Source organism: Plecotus auritus (assembly GCF_963455305.1).
Source record: "Plecotus auritus genome assembly, chromosome: 5".
NCBI lineage: Eukaryota > Metazoa > Chordata > Mammalia > Chiroptera > Vespertilionidae > Plecotus > Plecotus auritus.
In genome coordinates this window covers 127,317,990-127,342,386 of record NC_137776.1, presented here as the reverse complement: position 1 = coordinate 127,342,386, position 24,397 = coordinate 127,317,990, and the positions used below count along the sequence as shown (strand labels likewise).

General features: G+C 37.0%; 1 protein-coding gene across 13 annotated transcripts in view; it reads right to left on the bottom strand.

Moving 5' to 3' along the window:
- Positions 1-24,397, bottom strand: part of NFIB (nuclear factor I B) — a 443,907-nt gene that overhangs the window by 45,850 nt on the left and 373,660 nt on the right. For all 13 annotated transcript variants that reach the window (XM_080668009.1, XM_080667999.1, XM_080668004.1 and 10 more), the window contains 3 exons: positions 23,932-24,000; positions 18,553-18,673; positions 15,530-15,648 (listed from right to left, as the gene is read on the bottom strand). In XM_080668009.1, coding sequence (XP_080524135.1) covers positions 15,530-15,648; positions 18,553-18,673; positions 23,932-24,000 — 309 coding nt within the window. The remainder of the gene's footprint in view (positions 1-15,529; positions 15,649-18,552; positions 18,674-23,931; positions 24,001-24,397) is intronic.

Here is a 24,397-nt window from a genome sequence, read left to right as displayed (position 1 = left end):
ATGCTCCGCCAGCTGAATGCTAAAAGGGACCATGGTTTCCCTTCTTCTGTTTTTGCCTTGCGGTACATCCTCTTGAGGAGGGGGCAGTTTAAACGTTTACATCAAGTTTATATAAACATTATGCAAAACACTACAATGATCAAGCCTAGAAGATCCCAGCCCAAAGCTTTGCTTCATTTATTTCTATAGGTGTCCCTGTGGGGAACCACACTGATCCTTAGTGTGAAGAAGTTTTGCCAACAGATAAAGGACTGATGGTGGGGAAGCGCTCTGAAGGAGTGTGTCCTCGAGGAGGATGGAAGCAGACCACGTAGGCTATACCTTTCCTAGAAAGCTTTGCACCATCCCTGAGGTGGTGCCATCTTCATTTCCTTCATAGTAAGATGGAGTTGTCCTGGTTCATGGAGAGAAATGATGTGGTGTGATGCCCAGTGGTTAAATGAAATATAAAATGGTGAAAAAGAGGTACATGAGCAGAATCACAAGACCAAAGAGACACTGTTATTTAAATACTATAGGCCCGGTGCACGAAATTTGTGCATTGGGGGCGAGGGGGTCCCTCAGCCCAGCCTGCACCCTCTCCAATCTGGGACCCCTCGAGGGATGTCCAACTGCCCGTTTAGGCCCGATCCCACTGGACATCCCTCTCACAATCCAGGACTGCTGGCTCCCAACCGCTCGCCTGCCTGCCTGCCTGCCTGCCTGCCTGCCTGCCTGATTGCCCCTAACCACTTCTGCCTGCCAGCCTGATCACCCCCTAACCCAGGGGTGAGCAAACTTTTTGACTCGAGGGTCACAATGGGTTCTTAAACTGGACCGGAGGGCCGGAACAAAAGCATGGATGGAGTGTTTGTGTGAACTAATATAAATTCAAAGTAAAGGAGCAAGAGAACCCTCTGCTCTTTCGGCTCCACGGGCCAGACAGAACAACCGAATGGGCCGGATCCGGCCTGCGGGCTGTAGTTTGCCCACGGCTGCTCTAACCACTTCCCTGACAGCCTGATTGATGCCTAACTGTTCTCCTGCCAGCCCGATCGCCCCTAACTGCCCTCCCCTGCTGGCCAGGTCACTCCTACCTGCTCTCCCATGCTGGCCTGGTCACCCCCAACTGCCCTCCCGTGCTGGCCCGGTCACCCCCAACTGCCCTCCCCTGCAGGCCTGATTGCCCACAACTGTCTTCCCCTGCTGGCCATCTTGTGGTGGCCATCTTTGACCACATGGGGGCGGCCATCTTGTGTGTTGGAGTGATGGTCTACTTGCATATTACTCTTTTATTAGATAGGATATTTGGGGGAACATGTTTCAAAATTATTTAGAGCCTACAGCTACATTTAAATATTATAGGTAAACTACTCAGGCACTGCTAGTTGGAATGTAAATTGATAAGACGTTGTGGGTTCTGTGCCAATACTTAGCAAAAGCCTTAAAATGGCTAAAACATTTAACTCAGTAATTCTACAGTAGGAATGCATTTATTCCTTAACAAAATTTCACTGAGCATCCACTGATGACTTCATGCCAGGCAGTATGCTAGGTACCAGGGAGTAAGAATAGAATTAGATAGAAATAAAATAATTATATTTAAGCACAAAGATTTCATCATACAAAAACTTGGAAACTAGTTAAACATCTATGAGCAAAGCAGACTTTTAAAATCTATAATATAGCCAAAGAGTGGCATAGCATGCAGTCATTGTAGAGTGGAAATTGAATGACATGGCAAAATGCTATTGTATTGTAAATTTAAAACAAAAAAAGAAAATAATTTACAAAGAGCATATATCACATAAGCCCAATTTAGTGCAAAAATATGCATAAGAAATTCATTAAAAAAAAACATCGAAAATAGATTGGCATGTAATACAGTCAATTATTAACAGAAGTTATCTCCATGTTATAGGTTTAGAGGTAATTTTTTATTTTCTTCTTTACATTTTATAGTTTGCTCTTCCAAATCCCCCACACAAAAAAAGTCTTACTTTACAATAAAAAATTGCAAAATATATATTTTGTGTGGAAAAAAATAGAATCTTATAAATAGTTCCCAATGATGGGTGGACAATATTGAACCTTGTTACTGTGCCCAACATTACACTTTAAGAAAAAAATACCTCCATCAGTCTTGGGCATTGGATGTTGCCAAAATATAAAATGAAATACTTAAATGTAATATTTGCGATTTAATTGGCTAACACCAAAAATGTATTTTTGAGAATACAAGCGAAGAAGAGAATATCTGAAATTTGTTTCTAAGTTCTCTTCTAGATGTAAAATTTTATGATTGTATGGCAAAAGCGACTTAGCCCTTTCTACACACTCCATGTTAACAAAAAACTCTGAATGTTACAACAAGACATATGGACTTAATCCCACTACAGTGGCTTGATGATGATGCCAGATGATTAAGAAAATAATTAACTGCTATGTTAAGGAAGTATCTTCATATATATATATATATATATATATATATATATATATATATACACACACACACACACACACACACACACACAGATATTTATCATACTCTAAAATAATTGGAAAACGAGCAATCTATATTAGAAGGGGATAAAAGATCTTCAATTAGATTTCTCAACCTTTTCAACAAAATGAAATCAGTTCTTTTTAAAAGAAGAAAATGTAGTTGTCTTCATGTAAAAAATAAAAATTCTTGCTTTATCATTGAATTATTTCATCTCAACTATAGTTAAGCATATTGCTGTATTCTTCAACAACTTGAAACATTTTGTCATAGTTTTAAGTGTGTATTCCAACCCAGGCACAGTAAGTGGCAGGTTACTACAAGTCTCTACTATCACATCTCTATAAAAAAAAGTCTCCAGGCTACACCTACACCCAATACAAAGTTAAAGCTCAAACCCCTTTGAAGCTTACAAACACCTTCCTTGAGACATTAAAAAAAAAAAAAGTGTGTTTTTTTTTAAAAACCCACCTTGAATAACTAAGAACAGTGTTTAAAAAAAGTGAATACTGAATAAGTGAGAACTGCTTTTTAGAAACACTTCAAAATGCTTTTGCCCATTAAGAATTTTATTTTAACAAATTCAGAAAGCCTAATTTAAAAGGAGGAAAAACACCAAACAATTATGCAGGATTTGGAGTATATTTTAGTCACTTATTAAATATGGGCATAGGTAAATAGCTTCTATTCATTGTGCCTCTAGGGAAAACCTCTTGGCTATAGAGGCTTATTAGTGTTAAGCATCTGAGAGCTGTGGACTATAAAATAAAATCAATACCGTAACCTTAACTGTAAAAGTCAGAAAGATACTGGAAGAGTTCTAATTTAACAAGATTACAGATGAGTTTTGAGAGGAGAACATTTGGGGAAAAGCCATGCATTTAGAAACATTTATGCTACAAGACATCTCAAGGTCTGTTGGTACTAATGCTGTTATTATCTACACTGGTATGGTTACAGTTGATTTAACTGATGTGTTACTTTAGTGGATTTACAGTAAAGTCCTAGAAATGATCTGGAATTTACTTCAAATAAAATCATTAAACTGAGGTGGTAAACTAATTGCTTGGGAGCAATTATGATTTGATGTGGTTTAGTGTGGTAGCGGGGGGGAAAATCACAAAAATTTTAAGGTCATCAGTTCAGCAGCTCAATGTAAATATGATTACTCTGTACAATATTCCATTTCTCTTAATGTAAAAATAGTCAAAACTGGTATAAATGGTAGTGTTTCAGTTCAACCTAAATCTATATTTTTCCTCTAACAAATGTAAATGAAGAAAATAGAACATTCTGTCAATGAAATTACTCTGATGGCATATTTATTATCCTAATGGCTTTGAAAATCGTGAAATTGATCAGTAACAAAACCTCTATTTAGTAATGGACCAATTACATTTGTGAGATAATGTCAATGAAACAGAATATTGTCACAGGATAATGGTCTCCTATTGCTGCATCCCTAGTCATTTAGAGAAAATAAATGTGGCCGTCTGGCTGAGTCATTTATTTTCAAAGTAGGAGACACTGATCCCATAACAAGGTTCTGTTATAATAACTCAATTTCTATCAATCATTTGTTGTACCAGAGTCGCGCAAGACAGGACATGTTATTTGTAAGAACTGCGCATTCCTCAGGTATAAGGCAAAACATATGGTGCCTCCAAGCACATAAACAGCCCAATTATTCTGTTATTCTAAGACAATATTTAAAATAAACATTTACAAATAATTAAGAATGTGAAAAACTTTCTGAATTTTCAAAAAGATCCATGTTAATGAAAGCTTAAAGACTCAAGCCCTAAAGACCTACAAATCTTTGCCTCATATTAAATCCTGAATACTGGAACATGAAGGAACCTTAGTAGCCAACTTTGTTATTTTACAGGTGAGAAAATTCACAGGTTACTGAAATTAAGTTACTTGTTAAGGCCACACCAGCATTTACAGTTTTCTGCTCACCATTATAGTGCTTTATGCATAAGGCGAAATATCAGAACAGAACTAAAAGAAAAATATATATATTACAATAAATATACAATCAATTTTCATACTTTGACATACACATTGCTCATTTTAAACTAGATGTATGTCACATGCCACTAGTAAAGACATTCTAGACTTTACGGTTATTTAATAACAACATCTCTAAAGAGAAAATAAATCCTTAACCTGAGTAGCCCAAGGACTGCACTCAGGAATCCCTGGAGTCTGCGGACTCCTCAGGTATTATGTGCATTTATCTCTCCTGAAGTACCACATATTAGAAAAACACTGCAATAGAGGTTTAGGGTAACAGAAAAAAAAACATAAACATACCATCACAAGGACTTGCTTGGAAGGCAGTGTATGTAGTAATAATGAACATGGGTTTTGCAGCTGATGGAGCAAGGGTTCCCAGGCTACCTCTCCTACTTATTGGCGGTGTGATCAGATTTCTCAGTCACTGTAGTGATCAGTTTAATGAGCGGGTAAAATGTGTTTTTTAAATAGGGTTTAAAAGAAAAAGAATATGTAAAGTTTTAACCCAGTCCTGAGAGGTAGTAAGTGCTCAATCAATGGTAGCCACAAATGGCAGGAAGGTCTAGTTTTCCTCATTTATATATATTTGCTGAAAAAATAATTAATGTATGTGGTTTCTTCAACAAATAAATGATTTAGGAAAAGAGTTATTATAAATATGGCTAATAAAGAAAAAAGCTAATATAACTTTCATAGGTTAAAAAGAGAATGAAAATACAAATATGATATGTAACCCATTTTGGATCCTCATTTTAACAAAACACCTATAAGATATTCTGGGTAATTTGAACATGGATTATATATTAGATAATATTAGGGAATTTTTTGTATATGTTAAATTGATAATGGTATTGGGGCTGTATTTTTTTTTAAAGTCACCATCTGATATACTTATAAGTATTTAAAGTAAATCTCTAGGATTAAAATTAAAATACTTCAAAAAACTGGGAGATATTAAAGCAATAAGATCGGCAAAATATTGGTAACAGTTCGAGCTGGGACATAGAGGTTCACTTTATGCTTCTCCCTACTTTTGACATTTTCCACAACAAAAAGCTTTTAAAAAATCATGCTTAAACGTTCACTTCAAACCAGCCTTTCTCCACATTTATCCATTAAAGTCACTCACATCTCCAAAATTTTTAAAGAAAATACACATTTTACCATCTCAACATCCTGACAGTTCTTCCAGAATCCTGAAAACTCATGAATTCATCCCTACTCTCCCATTCTAGCTCTATAAGCTGTAATGAAATCTTCTATGAAGCTCCCTAGGAAAACTGTCCGCCTGCCAAGATTTCCTAAGCAGTGTTCAAATTCTCCTGGCCCATTTATCCCTACATAGGTAAGTCTACATATCGATTCTCTAGGTGGATGGTAGGATAACAGGAAAAAAAAACCGGCTTTAAAAAGCAGATCTAGGCTCTGCTATTAATTACCTGGACACACTGGATGGGACAGCTCTCTGAACCTTCCACTGCTTAGCTATAAAACCAATAGTTTCATCTACACCTCGCAAAAGAGTCTAATAATCTGTGTTCTATCCATAACAACTCAATGTCTTCCTGTATATGTTATTGGTAATAGAACAGCAGCTTTCCAAACTACTTCAAAATAAACTTCAACATGAAATCGATGTGTAAAAGGGTTCACAACAAAACCCTTTACCACGCCAAGAAACTTTGCATGGCACCCTAAGCTAGCAAAGTCTTCCTTGGGTTTCCCACTTTCCTCCTTTAGGTTGTGTTCCATCCATCTAGAGACCCTGCATTAAATAGCAAGTGGTTCTGTGTATATTTGTGTGAACTAATGATCCAGCCTGGTTTTTCTGCAAATGCTATCATTTCAAATCATGGAGGTTCCAGCACGCAGACTGAGTATAACTTTCCCCTGTGACGTAGTATTGGCCCTTCTAAAATGTACACAGGTTTGCCCCCCCCCCCCCCCCCACAAAAGGCTCTTCTTCATCAGGATGCATGAAAGGAGCATGAACAACTGTGAATCGGTACACAAAGCGAGGCGTTCTGATGACAGCCTTCACCCACAGCTTGTCATTTTCCTTTTGGTTTGAGAGATGCTGGCGCTGTGATTTCCCCTACAGCAGTGTCGCTGAAGGGGATGGAATGCCTGTGGCAGAGGTGTCCCCTGGAGCCTGCTCTCGGATGGCATCCTGGGCCATGGAGGTTCACTATAAGCTCTGTCACAAGTCTAAGTTCTTGACTTTTCATGTTTTCAATAATAAGAAGCTAACCCCCCCCCAAAAAAAAAGCTTGACAATTGTGCTCAAACATTCAATTCCAACCATCTCTGCACATTTATCCATCAAAAGCACTTGTGTGTCTCATCTTGCCTAGTTCAAAATATGACATTTAATCCTTGTGATACAAAGTCTAGGAATGCGAGGAATTGTTGGTGTTCTATCTGGCCCCCAAAGGGAGCTTAAAAATTCTTCCAGTAAGATTACTAAGCTGTTTGCCTTGCCATTTTCTAGAACTTCATTTAATATTAATGATTCCCAGATAGTAGTTATTCAACTGTTTGTGAAAGCTGCCCATTCGCCCAGCTCCCACAGCTCTAGAGAAATCTTGAGACGATATCATTTTTCAAACTGTAATGTGGGCAAGAACACTGTTTTCCACAGTTTGAACCTATAGATTCTTGGATGGGGAAAAAAAAAAGGTTCTGAAGTCACAAACTTAATGAACACACTCAGTTGATGTTCACTCTGGACATTCATATCCATAGCACACAATAGTATATAAAATTTTCTATGAATTCATTCATTTTTAAAAAGTTTAAATTTTTATTAATGTAGAATTTTCCAAACTTAGTTGAGTGTTCTTGTATCTAGCATACCTATTAATATTCTTTATACTGCTGGTCTCTGATTCCAATTCTTATGAATATGCTACGACACTCTTACTTACTGTTATTTATTTCCTATACAACTGATTGATATCATGATACAAGCCAGTATTAATACTGTCTAGCCTCCAGTATTCCCTTGAGGCCTTTGGTTTAATTCACTGGATATTTAATACTATATTATTACAAAACAATTATAAAGTTTAAATTAAAATTTAGCACAAGATTGAAGACTATCTTACAAATGAGAACATTTGCAAAATGGTCAAAATTAATCTCAAGGGCTTGGAAATGTATTAAAACTTCACAAAGACGAGCTGAAGAGACTTATTATTTCTATGACAGCCGTGTAATTTTTTAAAATAGTGTTATTTTATAGTACCTATAGCAACCAAAACATGATGCCTAAATATTGCCTATCAAGAGTCCAGTATAAATTTTTAAACTCCATTTTTAAAAAGTATGGTTTTATTGATTTTTAGGGAGAGAGATAGAAACATCAATGAGAGAGAAACATCATCGACCGGCTGCCTCCTGCACGCACCCCTCCTGGGGATGGAGCCCACAACTGGGCATGTGCCCTGACCGGGAATCGAACCATTGACCCTTTGGTTCCTGGGTCAACACTCAACCTCTGAGCCACACCAGCTGGGCTAAACTCCTTTTAAAACTGTAATTACATACCAATACTAGTTTTTGTTAACATACCAATTTGTTGATTTCTGTGTAAAGAGTTACTTAGCCTAGTGCTTAAAAGAATGCTAGTTTTTTAGGCATGGAGACAACCCCCCTCATAAATTGGTTTACATTATTTATCCTCTGTGAACCACCATTTTTCATAACAGTGAAAATTTATATTTTTGTTTAGCAGGTCGAGGGCTGAAAATTTAATTTATTCATATTTGTGTGACCAATGCCTAGAAAAATCCCTGGCAAATAATAGGCATTTGATAAATGTTAATTGAGCCCAATTATCTTAAATCCTCAGTGTGTAGAAGTTAATAAAATATGACTCCAAAATTATTTTGAATTTACATTTAACTAAGATTACAAATTGTTTAAATACTGGTCAGTCTGAGAAGCTGCTAAAATTTCCATTAAAAAACCCCAGCTGTATATTCCAAATATATTTACCCTATCACTAACTGTCTGTTAAATAGTGTTTTAGGAGTTTTATATTCAGACATAGAAGAATCAGTGACTATTAGAATGGCAGTGGCAAAGTGACAGTGATAAAGAATTGTTGCAAGTTTTCAAGCACAATTATTAGCATCATTAGTCTGTTAAATTCCTGGGAATTAAAATACAACTACATTTAGTCCCTTGAAAGTAACTTGAATTAGAGAAAAAAACAAGACCTCCCTCTTTATTCTCTCTCTTTTATCAGAAGTTGCAAAAGATGACTCTGATGATTTTGAGACAAGTACATCCACTAGGAATTGAGTCTCTGAATTGACTCTGGTGGAAAAAATTAAGGTAGACAAGACCTCAGATGACATTTCTTCTGATGTAAGAACTAAAGTAAGAGAAATTTTCAACATGCATGTTGAAAACTAACCAGGTTTTATTCATTTAACCATTAAAATCTAAATGACAAAAAACAGTATCCAAAAAAAACAGTTTTCAACAGAGGTAAAAGCAGCTCAAATTTTAATAATGGGAAAGTCATAGAGGACTAAGCAAAAAATAATAAAATAAAGTTACAGAATTTGGAAAAGGAATGTAACAGTGTCTAATCCTTGTTAGTGGGCCAGTTTTCTTTTTTCTCTTTTCTTCCCTTCTCTATGCATAAAAGGACATAAAATAAAAATATAAATATTATATAATGTAGATGCTGACAAATTTAATATCCATGGCTACTCATCAGGAAAAATTTTAGCAAATTATATAGATTCTCACCCAATGTTTAACACTACTAAATAGTGGTTAGTTTTTTAAAATATTTGTGTCTATGTTCTGAAAAATTAAAAATTATAATTCTTTTATATTCAGAAAATTGTAACTTTGTGTTTTGAAAAGAAAAAGAATAGACTTAATTATGTTTGTGATATACTAAAATAAAAATATTCTTTTCGGGAGAAACCAAGATGGCGGCATAGGTAAACACCTAAACTGCTGCCTCGCACAACAATTTCAAAACTACAACTAAAAGACAGAACGGACACCATCCAGAACCACAGGAAAGCAGGCTGAGTGAAAATTCTACAACTAGAAGGAAGGAGAAAAGCTCACAGAGAATTGGAGGTACGGCAAAGGGGCTTTGTGCGCGCAGAGAGGAAGGGCGGCTGAGAGCCTGGCTGACTTCCTCTGGCGGAAGGGGGAAGGAAGCCTCCGACCGCACTGAACCCCAGTTCTGACTGCACTGAACCCCAGTTCCGGGCGAACCCCTGGGGACCCACGCTCTTACTGGGGGAGTCTGGACTCTCGGGCGGAGACTCGAGCTGGGAAAGGCAGAAGTCTGAAGGCGCACGCGGGCCAGTGCGCACAAAGGCTGCGGAGGTTGCCATAGGCTTTCCCTAGTGGAAGGGAGTCAGAAGATCCTGACTTCACTGAGCCCCAGTTCTGACTGCAGTGAACCCCGGTTCCAGGCGAGCCCCTGGGGACCCACGCTCTTGTGGGGGGAGTCTGGACTCTCGGGTGGAGACTCGGGAGCCGGGGAAGGCGGAGGACTGAAAGTGCACGCTCGCGCGCGCGCCGGTGCGCACAAGAGCTGCGGAGGTTGCCGCGGGCTTTCCCTGGTGGAGGGGAGTCAGAGGCTCCTGACGGCACTGTGCCCCAGTTCTGACTGCAGTGAACCCCGGTTCCAGGCGAGCCCCTGGGGACCCATGCTCTTGTGGGGGGAGTCTGGACTCTCAGGCAGAGACTCGAGCTGGGGAAGGCGGAGGACTGAAAGTGCACGTGCGCGCAGGGGCGGGGCTGACAGGAAGCCAAGACTGAGACTCCACCCCATCCAAGCTGAGCACAGAGGCTATTGCAATTTGGCAAGTCTAATCCTATAGGGCTGTCTCCAGCACCGGGCTTCTCCCAGCATAGACACAGCTGATCCTTACAGCCAACTGACCCGGAGGTCAATTCTTCCCAGTGATACCAACAACAATAAAGACTTAATTACAACAAGGCTGTACACACAGTCCACAAAGGGGTGCACCAAGAGTGTCCACCTCAGGTTAACTGGGGAAGCAGACCCACTGGGCCATATTGGAAACCTAGCACAAATATCTACCTTACCAACTCAGGGAATCGGTGAAAATGCGGGGTCAAAGAATCAGATCACAAACGAAAGAAATGGAGGAAAACAAACGACTGGATATAGAATTCAAAACCACCGTTATAAGACTTTTTAAGAATATCCTAGAAAAGGCCGATAAATATAACGAGACCCTCGAAGATATGAAAAAGGACCAACTAGAAATTAAACATACACTGACTGAAATAAAAAATATTATACAGAGACCCAGAAACAGAATAGAGGAACACAAGAATCAAGTCAAAGAATTGAAATACAAAGAAGCAAAAAACACTCAACTGAAAAAGCAAAAAGCAAAAAAAAAAATCCAAAAAGTTGAAGATAATGTAAGAAGACTCTGGGACAACTTCAAGCGTACCAACATCAGAATTATGGGGGTGCCAGAAGAAGAGAGAGAGCAAGATACTGAAAACCTATTTGAAGAAATAATGACTGAAAACTTCCCCCACCTGGTGAAAGAAATAGACTTACAAGTCCAGGAAGACCACAGAACCCCAAACAAAAGGAATCCAAAGAGGACCACACCAAGACACATCATAATTAAAATGCCAAGAGCAAAAGACAAAGAGAGAATATTAAAAGCAGCAAGAGAAAAACAGTTAATTACCTACAAGGGAGCACCCATACGACTGTCAGCTGACTTCTCAACAGAAACTATGCAGGCCAGACGGGAGTGGCAAGAAATTTTCAATGTGATGAATAGCAAGAACCTACAACCAAGATTACTCTACCCAGCAAAGCTATCATTCAGAATTGAAGGGCAGATAAAGAGCTTCACAGATAAGAAAAAGCTGAAGGAGTTCATCACCACCAAACCAGTATTATATGAAATGCTGAAAGGTATTCTTAAAGAAGAGGAAGAAGAAAAAAGTAAAGATAAAAATTATGAACAACAAATACATATCTATCAACAAGCGAACCTAAAAATCAAGTGAATTAAAAACCTGAGGAGCAGAATAATCTGGTGAATATAATAGAATCAGGGGCATAGAAAGGGAGTGGACTGATAATTCTCAGGGGGAAAGGGGTATGGGGGGTTCATGAAGAGAATGGACAAAAATCATACACCTATGGATGAGGACAGTGGGGGGGGAGGTAAGGGCAGAAGGTGGGGTGGGAAAGGGGTGGAGGGGAGCTATGGGGGGAAAAAGGAGAAATAATTGTAATAATCTGAATAAAGATTTATTTAAAAAAATATTCTTTTCATTAAATTATTAAAAATTACATGAACAGCCGAAACCGGTTTGGCTCAGTGGATAGAGCGTCAGCCTGCGGACTGAAGGGTCCCGGGTTCGATTCCGGTCAAGGGCATGTACCTTGGTTGCGGGCACATCCCCAGTGGGAGGTGTGCAGGAGGCAGCTGATCGATGTTTCTCTCTCATCAATGTTTCTAGCTCTCTATCCTTCTCCCTTCCTCTCTGTGAAATATCAATAAAATATTAAAAAAAAATTACATGAACAGTTATCATTGCATGAATCTAGATTTCATATGAAAATATTGCCTAATTCTCTTAGAAATGGTCATATCACATCCTTTATTTTTGCCTACTTGGAGTAAACCTCAATGGTTTAGGTTAGGGTTTCAGATTATAAGTAGAATGTCACAAATAGTCCATAATTTTATTTTTAATTCTCATATTTCAAAAATCAGTTTTGCTAAGAGCTATGGCAAGAGTAGATTTTAATGCAAAGTTAATACAGCAGAATAAAGCATACCCAGGAAATAATTAATAGCAAAATTTAAATATTTCTGCCAATTACAAGCACATTTTACTCAACTAATAAGTAGTTACTGAGTACCAATTAGAGCAGGGCTTTGTGGGAGAAACAAGTATAAGACATGCACTAAAGCCATTACAAATATTGAGTGGTACTCAATATGCCCTTTAGAAAATTCCGTTCATGGCAGACAAGTGTTTCTAAAGAACATTTGAAGACGGACAAGAACAACCATGGGGCATTTTACTTTGAAAATGTAAAAAAAGCAATTTTCTAAGAACAAAAGGACTGCATTTGGCTTAGCAAATTTATAAAGATAGTACTGTACTGCCCTCATTTTTTCATTGTGGTTGAAGTCTTCTTTCCACAATGGCTTATTGTGTACATTACAAAGTCTTCAGGCTCTTCAGAATTAAAGTGACAGAGGTTTATTTTTTAAGCCCACTTAAGAATGGATCATTCTTCCTTACTCTTAATATAATATGCCTTTACAGACTTCTCCAATAATTCTAGTCATCTTGACAAAAGAAAATCACCAAGACAATACGATGATTTTACAAAGAGAAAGAATGACAGTTTCCCTTCTACTTTTCAAGAATGTTTTATAATATGATTTGAGATTGGCTTTATTTAAAAGGCAGAAAGGGGAATTAATTCTTACAAAGTGACACTCTCTATAATAAAGAACACTACACTTATGAACAACATATCCACTCCCACACACTCACAATGTTATCACCATTATAATCTTTTCCAGAATTATTTTCTGATGGGGAAAATATGGCTTTGTTTAGAATACACTGACAATGTCACTAAAACAGGCAATAAAATATAAAGGGCTGAGGGTTTTGTTTACACCCTCATTTCTGCAAGTCTGATAGAAGTCCCTATTTTTTCTTGCCTTCACTAATAGGATTGGTGCTCTGCCCATCAATGTTTCATGTATCCAACAGTGACTGTGCCCTTACTGTGCACCAAGTGTTATGCATGGTTACCAGGTGCTGGTTACAGCAGTATCCAAAATAGATAAAAGTCCCTGACCTCATAATGCAGGCAGACTGAGACAATTAATTCCATAAAGAAATATGTAATAACATATTACGAGTACAAGGAACCATACTGAATGTCAAGAGAGAAAAACAGTAAGACCTGACTGAAGTTCCTCCATGTAGGCTGCACCTGAATGAGGAAAAAAAAAAAAACTTTCCATGCAGAGTTAGAAGAGGAGCTTCCAGAAGACATGGCTTATAGGAAGGTCTTGGGTTTTATATTCCCAAATGTAAACAAAGCAGGGGGTTCAAGTGTAAGAAGAAGCAGATGGCACCCTCTGAGGCTGGAGGGGTGTCAAAGGAGAGACAGACAAGAAATAGGGCCTTTTGGACATACGAGGGAATTCTGATTTTCTTCTAAGAGGAATGGAAAGTTACTAAAGGATCTGAAATAGAGAAGTGATGTGATGTCATTATGAGTTTCTTTAATTTATTGATTGATTTTTAGAGAAAGAAGGGAGGGAGAGAAGAAAAGAGGGAGGGAGGGAGAGAGAGAGAGAGAAATTTGTTGTTCCACTTATTTATGGATTCATTGGTTGATATGCCCTAATATTGACACTCTAACCAACTGAACTACCCGGCCAGGACTAGCATCATTTTGTTCTATACAGATGATTTGGTCTACAGCCTAAAGAACAGATTGGAAAAAGTGTCCTTAGAGCCAAACTCTCCAGCTGGTTTTCAAGAATGTCCTTAGAATGACCTCTGTCATCTGCCATTACTTCCTTCCACGTGCACAGTGCCCAGCCACAGGGCGCACATGGCCATTCTAACTTCCCACAGCGCTTGCCTATGTCCATGCCAGCCCCTACTTCACCAGTTAAAAATCTCAGCCTGTTAAAGGAGACTCACCGGACTCAAAGTCCAACTCCTCCATGAAAATTTTTCACTATTCTTTAAACTCTAAGGCATTCGGTATAAAAATCTGGAGCAGCAAAAATGTAGTCCTGAGTAAAGAACTGACTAGCTTTTACTGCTAAGTTATTTGAGCCCTGAGATTGCTGGACATACAGCTTCCCAACCCTCAGATACACATACCCAAGTCATGGGCTTAAAACTACTGATAAAGAGTGCTTTTACATTTTTAATAAAATGCAAAACTTGATTTAAAAGACAATTCTCATTATATAAGTCATACTTACATCCATGCACACATACCAACACAAAGTTCAGTTAGCTAATTTTTCTATTTCCAGGCTTAATAATCTCCCTCTAATTAAGGCAAACAGGCATGGGTTTGTTTGATGAAATAATTCAATAGACCAGCAAATTTTCAACCTTTTCATCTCGTAGCACAGATAAACTAAAATTGTGTGGCACACGAGGAGATATTTTTTGTTGATCTGACCAAAAATCAGGTATAATTTTGATTCATTCACACTGGATGGCTATTATTATGTTGGCTATTGTTATATTTTATTTGATAGTCTAAAAGAAAAGAGGTCAGTGTCCTGACTAAAGAGTCAGGTATTGCACGTTTTACAAATTCTTGCAGCACACCAATTGAAAATCGCTGCAATAAACTTTAAGAATAAAAGGGAGCAAAGTCTGAATTCAGAGAGCTAAATAATACCTATTTCTTAAAGTTATATTTTTCCCCAAAGCTGCCTTAGAATTGAGTCATAGTTTTATCTAGAAAGTATAACTAGGTTGATTCAGATATAAAGTTTCTTACGTTCCATGTTTACTTATTTTTTATGCTGTAACCACTTTCAGAAGGAATCATGGCCATTCAATGGGAACTTTCAGTAACTGGCACCTGCAAACTGATTAAGGGTTGGTTCCTCCCTGAAGTACCCCATAAAGAGAAGCCAACTGATCTAATGGAATCAAAACTCGTGTTTCTGCTGCAGCCCAACCAACTTAGGTAGACAGACAATGATTAGTTCCATACATAATTTGGGGCTCTAAAAAGATCATTCTGTCTGAAAAATAAACTCAATAAACACGTAAAACATGGGACTTTTTCAAAGTTAACTTTGAAAATATTTGACAAGCACATTAGCTTAAAACTAATTTTACTGCAGCCATTTCATGGGAAAAAAAAATCCATATTGGTTCCACTATGCTATTTTGACTAAATGAAACATGAAATGAGCTGACATATCACTACAATGTCCCTAGAGGCTTCTGCTTGTTACTCACCTTGATCTCTTTCATGCCATGTTCGACTTCCAGCAGCTGGTGAATTCGGAGAGGGATAAAAGTCTCCTGTAGGACTGGGCTCCATATTTTCATCTATGGATATGGTTTTGGGTCTTTTGCTGTTAAAATACAACAATAGTTATGTTAATGGGCTTTCTAGGAAGATGTGCAGCATTTGAAAGCATATAATTTGAGAAGATTCTTCCTGTGGAAATTTCCATAAACACAATAGTATCTCAGAATCATTTTGAAATAATGGTGAGTATTCAAGACATAAACAGGGCTAACACTGCTTCCAGGTGTACATATCATTTATCGTACTATATTATATCTGTACCTGCCTAATAAATATGATGTTTATTATTTTTACCTTTGAAATGTATTTCCAAAGGAATTTTAGGAGTAAAAAGTGAATTCTTAAATGAGATACGTGTACTAATTTCAAAGTTGTTATTAAGATTGTCCCTGACTCTTATACTATCAATATTAATAATGTTCATTTGCATAGCACTGGATATTAACAATGTAATCCTTTCATATTAATTCAAATATAAGTTAATGGGGTAGAGCAGAACATGAAGTTTGGAGTAGGAAGAACTAGCTCAGTGTCAAATGTAGGCCACTTACTACTTCTTAATAGTAAGCTTGTTAACTTCTCTAAACTTAGTTTAATCATCTATAAAATAGAAATAATAAAACCTAGTTCAAAGGGGAGTGGTTGAGAGGATTAAATGAGTTATTAAATGTAAAGCTCTTAGTTGAGTGGATAGCACTTAGAAGATGCTTATTACATAGTAATTATTATTGGTAACCCTATAATTAATAAAGCTTAAAATTTTTATAGTACTTTAACAATTATAAACTATTTCATATATTCTTCTCTATCTTTTCTGAAAAAATTAGGCTATTGATCCTTTATTCTTGAGATCACCCATGAAAAGAAGGCCATTGCCAAATTCAAGCCACACAGTATACTTTTAAAATGATATATTTTAATCAAGAAAACATGGCTCATCTCAATTATTAAAACCAAAGTATTTAGAACGGAGGTTAAAAAGCTATTTTATGGCACATGCCACATAGCTTGATATACTACTTTCATATATCCCCACCAATACCCTATTAAACAGCTAATTGACTATAAAAATGGGTATTTTTCCTGAAATGACAAAAGTCCCCATTCACATCTATCAAGGCAAAAACTAAAAAAAGAAAGAAAAACACCTTCTGAATTAACTTAATGAAGTGACAAACAAAATGCCATAGGATTTCAGAGCTGGACTGGGCCTCCGGAGTCCTACACAGAAACCAATCCTCCCTTTTCTTTCACGTGGGGAGACAAATATGGAGAAATTCAGGGAGTTGCCCAGTGCATGTTAATGATGGAAACAGTCTGACACAAAGTAAGCCGTGCTCTTACTACTGTTTCCAAAACCTGGAGGCATGTATATGTCTGGGCATATTCATAGATATGCCTGTGATTAATATTTGACTCACAGCTCACAAAGTATTAACACGATGCAGAAGGAGGTAATTTCTAGCCATACTAACCCACTCTGAGAGTAAGTAATAGTTCTTTTGTTTCTTTTTTTATGGTATCAAAAGTTAGAAGATGTATTTTTAAAACCCTCCTATAATTGCATTATCCCATCTCTGAATCAGCAGTAAATACGGAAAACTTGAAATGAGGGAGAAAAGATTTTCATAAGAAAATGGACACTCTGGTTGACAACATACTGATTGATCAGACAAAACAAGAAATTACTGTTCACTCTTTAAATTTAGAAAAATTAAATCATTTTAAGATCTCACGAGGTCACAGACTATTTTAGTGATAATAAACCCAATTATCTTGCTATGCAATCTAACTATATAAAAATACAGTTCGACCATAAAATTAAACTTAGATACTAAACGTACAAATGTGCATAGCCCCATAATTAATTGAAATGCCATCAACTTTCATTATAGAAATAGCATAGAAAAATAATTAGCCTGATTTTTTTATTTTTAAAAAGTTAATTTTATAAAATGTATGTTTTGCTCTGTAATCCATGTATGCCATTATATTTGATCATGGATATACTTAATACTCTGGAAATGAAATGGGTCTTCATATATTGAAGATTTAACTCAAAAAGAAAACCAACAAAGCTATACTATTTATTCACCTTTCATTCTCATTACCTCAATCCTCTTCTACCATTCTGCAATAGTGGAACATATAATGAAATCCTATGTGCAATGACTTTCTAAGCGATTTATCCCTCATTTAAATAGAAAACCTCTTTTTAAACGCCTGTGAGACTGAAAGTTAGAATAAGAAGGTCAAGAGAGAAAAATGAGAATGTCAACAGAGAACCAAAAAGTAAAGTAATCTAGCTGTAGTTCTTCTACAAAGAAGGCTGGTTAAGCCAAATCTCAGAGCGTGTAGTATTTTCATTGGTAACTGAGAGTTCGCTCAATTATTAAGGAATATCAACTAATTGAAGAACTTGGAAAACTTTGGCCTAGAATAGGGCCTTTTGCTTTTAAGTGTAAGCAAATGACACATTTTATTTTTCATGTTTCATTGTCCCCAGCTGGGTTTTGGTATTAGGGTAGAAGTTACCAGGATGGATCAATCATAAACCAGGGTTCGTTGCCAAGGCAATATCATTTTTAAAGTTGTCAAAAGAATTAGCTAACTTGTAGAATTATAATAGTTCACAGAATAGAACAAAAGTCACAATATTCCACAGAACAGGATAAAAAATCATATACATTTTCATAATTCCCTGGTCACTCCTCCGCCCCAATTTTTTTAAAGGCTTTGAATAACAATTACTACATTTAATTTTGAAATGTCAAAATAGATTTCACCAGGAAAGATGAAAAAAAATCTGCGTGAAATCAGCAAAAACTCTTTCACTCTTTGCTTTGTTCCCCCTATTCTGTACCTTCCTGCCTCTCTAGCTGCACACCTCCCTACCTACCGACTTGCACACATACTTGAAAACAAGAGCAGCTTCTCTCCCAGTTACCTGCTTGGTGGAGAAGACAGCGACCGCTGAAGATTGACCCCCGAGTTCATGTCATGATAGTATGGTTGGCTTGGGATTTCTCCAATTGGAAAGTTGACTCCAGTTCCCTGGGTTATGGGTGCTGAGGAATAAAACAAATGAAACATTGGGATTGACCTTTACACTTGTCATCTTTATTCAAATGTAATAATCTAATATTTTCCAAGCCTCTGGGCAAGGAGGAAAACTCTCTTTACTTTTAAGACTCTAATATCAACCATATGTTGTGCCAGGATTTGAAAACTTCCTCCTGATACCAAAGTTCAAGTCTGCAAACTGGAGGCACTCAAGCTCTAACTATTGAGTACCTCTCCCCCACCTCCAACTTCCCAACCTTTCTCACTAACTCATTTGTATTTGCTCTTACTCTATCACCTACTAGTCTACGGTGCATTGGAGCAATGTGCTTTGTATGAAGCTGACTCACAAAAGTCAAATCATCGTTAAATAAATATAGAACAGTTTCATAAATAAATACCAAATAGTATTCTATTAGTCAATATAGAATCAATAACTTTAATATAAGAATGGATTAGAAATCATGATGTTGATGATTATTTGATATAAATAATTCCTGTATTATGGCAAGTAGATAAGAAAAATTTTAAAATATAAAAGAAAGCCAAGATTTTTCTCCCAAAAATAGATATTTAGGTTTCACAGCAATGGTTAGTATAGCTTTTCTCAATACTTATGTTTTGTCTTCTAAAAAAGTGTTTATGCTACAACTTAATACATTATGTAAAATATGTACATGGAGTTTCATATGTTAAGGTATTTTTTGTAAAGATATCTTTTTTATTTTGCTGATATATCATGAACTGAGATTTTTGTATATTTGTGTTGGGTTTTGCACATTTGTTTAAATTAAAACATTTGTTTCTAGACATTTTGAATAAATCCATGAGGTTGTTGTGCTGGAATGAGTACAGTCTGGGTAGCCAGAGAGCCTTTTAGTTTGAACTTACTCTGCCTCTTATAAGATATGTGCCTCAGTTTCCTGAACGGTAAAATGAGAAGAAGAATAACCTACCACCTATGATTATTTTGAGGATAAAAGAGGTCAAAAGTGATATTATGCCTGGTACATAATAAGTGTTCAATAAATATGAGTTTCTTTCCTTTCTCCCCCAAGTTTCCTCCCTTGCAGACTGAAGTGGTCAGCAAAGATAAAACAGTTCAAAAACATGCTAAGAGCAGATGAAGAGGTATAAATGAACCTACTTGCTGAAAATTTGTTCATTCAACAAGTTATTGATTGTGTCCATTACTGGCAGGTGCTGCAAGGGATACAAAATAGTCTAAGGTAGTCCTGGTCCTTGAAACATATTGGACAACAAGATGGGCAAGCAAAACACTCATTAAAACATAAATACCAACGTAATGCAGACAACAATGAAACTGTCCAAATGAATGACAAGATCAATAAAATGCTGTAGGATTTCAAGGGAAGAAGAATCTAATACAAGCTTGAATGGTCCAAGAGATCTGTGGAAAAGCCATCGATGGCACTGGACCTTGGAGAATGAATAAGGTATTGAATGGGGGTCATTTTAAATAGGCTTTACATAGGGATCAAAGTCGTGGGCAGAGATAATATACAAGGTGGAGACCAGACAGGTTGGTGTCAAAGGACAGAATTTAAGCATAGTTTCTATTTCTTCGCCTGCTTTTATTGGACCTTTATGGGCCCTAAGGAGAGAAAGTGTGCCCTGTGCCGTGGCAACAACATTCGAGAGCCCCTGAGACTCACTCTAAGAACACAAGGTCTGCTTCCTGCCTCTCCTAACTGCCTCAAGTTGAATATACTAGTAAAATTTCGAAGGGACCACAGATTTTCAAGGAATTTTTCTTACTCAGAATTTTTTATAAACAATTGAAATGTGTTCACCATCAGTTGAATTGTATTCCGATATCACATAGGCCAAGATTAACTTAAAATGTTTTTATGAAAGTATGAACACGAGGCAAAGCCTTAGCGCAGAGAAGTACCAAGGACTATACAATGATGAACTTCCATTTCCTACTAAAAATTAAATAAATCACTACATACAAGATTCGTTTCAGCTCCAAAGTTCTCGAGCTTCTGCTTTCTGTTAGATTGTTCATGTTATATGTAACTCACATTAGCCTCCTTTGACACAGAACATTTTTGTATTCCATGTGTAACTGTGCCCTAATGGCTTAAATCCTTTGGAAAGCTAAAATGCAGCTGCTTGTTGTGGCTTGAGGTACACCAGAGGTTAAAAAAAATGCAAGGTAAGAAATCCCACAGTAACCACATGCTCTAACGTTTATTATTAGAACCTTGTTCTATGTGACATTGGGAAGCAGGGCATGTGATAGGAGGAGGCATTTGTGTGGCTCAGTGAAAGCAAGCAATCTGTCCAGTCCCTGGAACAGTAACGGATACAAGTCCAATATCTGAGTTCTAACTGGAAACATAGGTTATATCACATACAAACGCTGTGCCATTTAGTAAGCTCATGCAATATTTAGGCAAGGCTCTGCAATTTCTGTGTAATACATATGGCTTGATGGTCAGTACAGATTGCTTGACCATAAACATACGAGGTGTCACAGTGAAATGATAATAAAAAAAATGTTCAGAAATTATTTTCTAAATTTTGTCCAGAAAGATTATTCCAAAGTATCAAATCAGCAATAAAAATAAACTGTCTAAAAATATATACGTGAGTACAAATTTAGGTGCATCCTGACATTAAATGGGAGACTCCACAAAGGGAAGTAGATTACTAATAAACATGGTCAAATTCTAAAACAGCACATCCACAAAATGTATTTAATGACGAAGTGTATGAGAACAGCAAGTCCCAGACAGATTCCTGTCTACAAGCGTCCGAGAGAACTTCCATTGGACACAAAGATCAGTGTTAGCACATCTCCCAGAGAAAGGCAAGAAGCCTGGAGCTGCAAATCATGTTTAAGAGGCTGCCAATATCCTCTCAGAAACCAAGCTCCCAAGAATCGCAGATTCCAAGGGTTAGAGGCCAGCCCTTAATCTCTCTTATTGTTCTTCTCACTCCAAAAGCTGATCCTAAATCAACTTCTAAGATGGAGATAATATCCTTCGACAGAAAGATCACTATCCTAAAACTGAATAGCTTCATTAGCTAAAGTCAACATACACATTAGTGGGTCATATGATCGTAAAACCCCGGAGGACAGAAACCATTAACATACTGTCAAAAAGTCGGAATTTGTGATAAACAGCATGAGGGTTGTGCCGAAGTTTATGTTTACTTAGCAAACCCTTATTTCACCCACAATAAAGTTCAATTGTGTAAATAAGATTATAATGTAGAGATATCAAAATGCATAGGAGAATCATCTCTCAAGCATTTCAGAGACACCCATTTACATCCAGAGAAGAAAATACATGTTTGCTGAATAGATGAATGAATGAATGTGGATAATCAATGTACTAATTGCAAATCAGTAATGTTTGTTGTAACAGATTACACAAAAACCTCTCAGAAATGACAGTACGAATTAAGAAAGAATGAGTGAAGTATGTTAAATTTACCTCGTTTCTGAACTGTTATAGAAAAGTAATTTTTAATCTGTTGTGTGTTTTTTTTTATGTTTCAAGTTTTTCAAAATGTCCCTCTGGGCTTTTGACAGTTCTAATATGGCTCTCCTTCTACGGCATCCAGCATAATGTCACCTGTGATGAGGAGCTAATCACATTTCCTGACTGATGACTCCACTGCTTCTCATAAGAAAGATGAAAATGTATGTTGGAACTTAGGAAATTTAAACAAATAATTTCATAATGTCTTATAACTGTTAGCAGCACAGCTTCCCTGCTAAAGAACAGTATGGAGAAAACACACACACACACACATACACACACACACACACACACACACACACACACCCCTCCAAATACCCCTTCTTTACATGATGCCCCAAAGTGAAAGTAAGTCAGGCAGTTTCCTCTCCAAATTAAAAAATCAATATAAAAGAACTTTCAAATGTCAAAGGCCTTCATACCACAGTCTGGTCAGGAAAAGCACATAAGGCTCATAGCCTTGGTCCATCAGTAAACCATCAGAATCCTTTTCCCCAGCAAATATGAACCCTGGAGCTACAGGATGTTAGATTTTAGTCTACGCTGCTCCCAAGTACATAGACCTATGACAGAAGTCTTTGCAGTATACATTTATCGCCTGGAACATCACGTCAGAAAGGATAAGTTACTTAAAGTTTTAAAGGTGCATGTACATAACTCTCTGAGAAACATGCTATTTGCACTGGCCACTTTAGAAATTGGAACTCTTTAAGAAACTATGATTCAAAAGACATAGGAATCTACTAGGTTGGAGATTCCTTCACTGAACACAACTCTAAAGCACCACCTACTCTTTATCCTCAGTAACTCACTCCCAGTTTGTTCTTTTGGATCACCATAAATCTTACCCATGACCTCTGAATGTGACCCAAATAAAAAACACAATTTAAACAAGAACCAGAGTGCCACTACATTATCTGTATAGCATCATTCCGAACTGTAAGGCTCTCCATCAAAATGTCAGGTGAACACACACCCTTCCAGGTTACATAAAGAAGCTACCGCAGAGAAGAGAGCAAGAAGACATGAGTCACCTCCTTTAATGCAATCGGTGTGTTAAGAGCTGCATCTTAGATATATATTTGCACACACTAATTATAAGTAAGGGAGTTGATCGGGGAAACACTCCCCGTGCTTAGTTAGCTGGCCAGGTGAAGTTACCCAAGAAACACCTCATCCGGCCTGCCAAGAACGGTGTCTCAGGTGAGGTGGGCAGTTAAAACAATTGGATATTGTTTGGGATAACAATGCTTTCTATCTATATCCAACTGCAATCTGCAAAGCTAATTTCTGCATCCCTCTACACGCTGCACGTTAGCGTGTATATCCTGTACATCTCCAAGCTCCCACCAAAATGTCAGTAAAATAAAAAAGCACTTATCTACAGGAAACTTATGTGGGTTATTATAACAATACGTAGTACATTTAATTAATCGCACTTCCTTTGATAAAAATGACCATCTATGGTCACAGAGAGAACAGTGAATTAAGTGAATACCAGTAACAAGGCAATCAGAACAACCCCAAAATTATTTTTGTGTAACAAAAAGTTTTAATGATTTAAATGCAAATGTTTTAGAAAATCAGACAAAATATATTCACTAATGATTTCATCAAAAGTCAGAGAATTTAAAGCTCATTTTCTCCTAATACATGGTTACTCTTCAAACTATATTTAAGGTTCAAAATGTAAAATATTTTAAATCTCACTGCAAAATTAAATAATAAGAAAACTATTTACTTACTTCTGGATACCCTCACGAGCTCTGATACATTGAAGACTCCAGATTTTACAAAACTATCTTCAAGGTATCCTGAAAAGAAATACAAAGGGGAAAAACATCAACATATGCAGGAAGCAAATAAATGATTAAACATTAGAATTTGTTCAAGTGTTTTTAAACCAAAGGTTAGAACAAAAAAAAAGTGAGCTTACAACAAAAACACGTAAAGGCAAAACTTGTGAATGCAAACTGGGTCTGTTTAAACAAAAGAAGTTTAGATGCTAAATCATCGCCTAAGATAATTTTTTAACTTTCTAAATGTACAGGGCAATTGGTACGGTGCTTTTGCATGGCCAACCCATGGAGAAGGAAGGTTTAGGGGTTTTCATACATGCATTCAGCTTGGTAGCATCTGGTAGACGAAAGTCCATCCATTTAAAAAGAGAGAGAGAAAGAAAAAGGAAAACCACAACCACAATTAGCACCT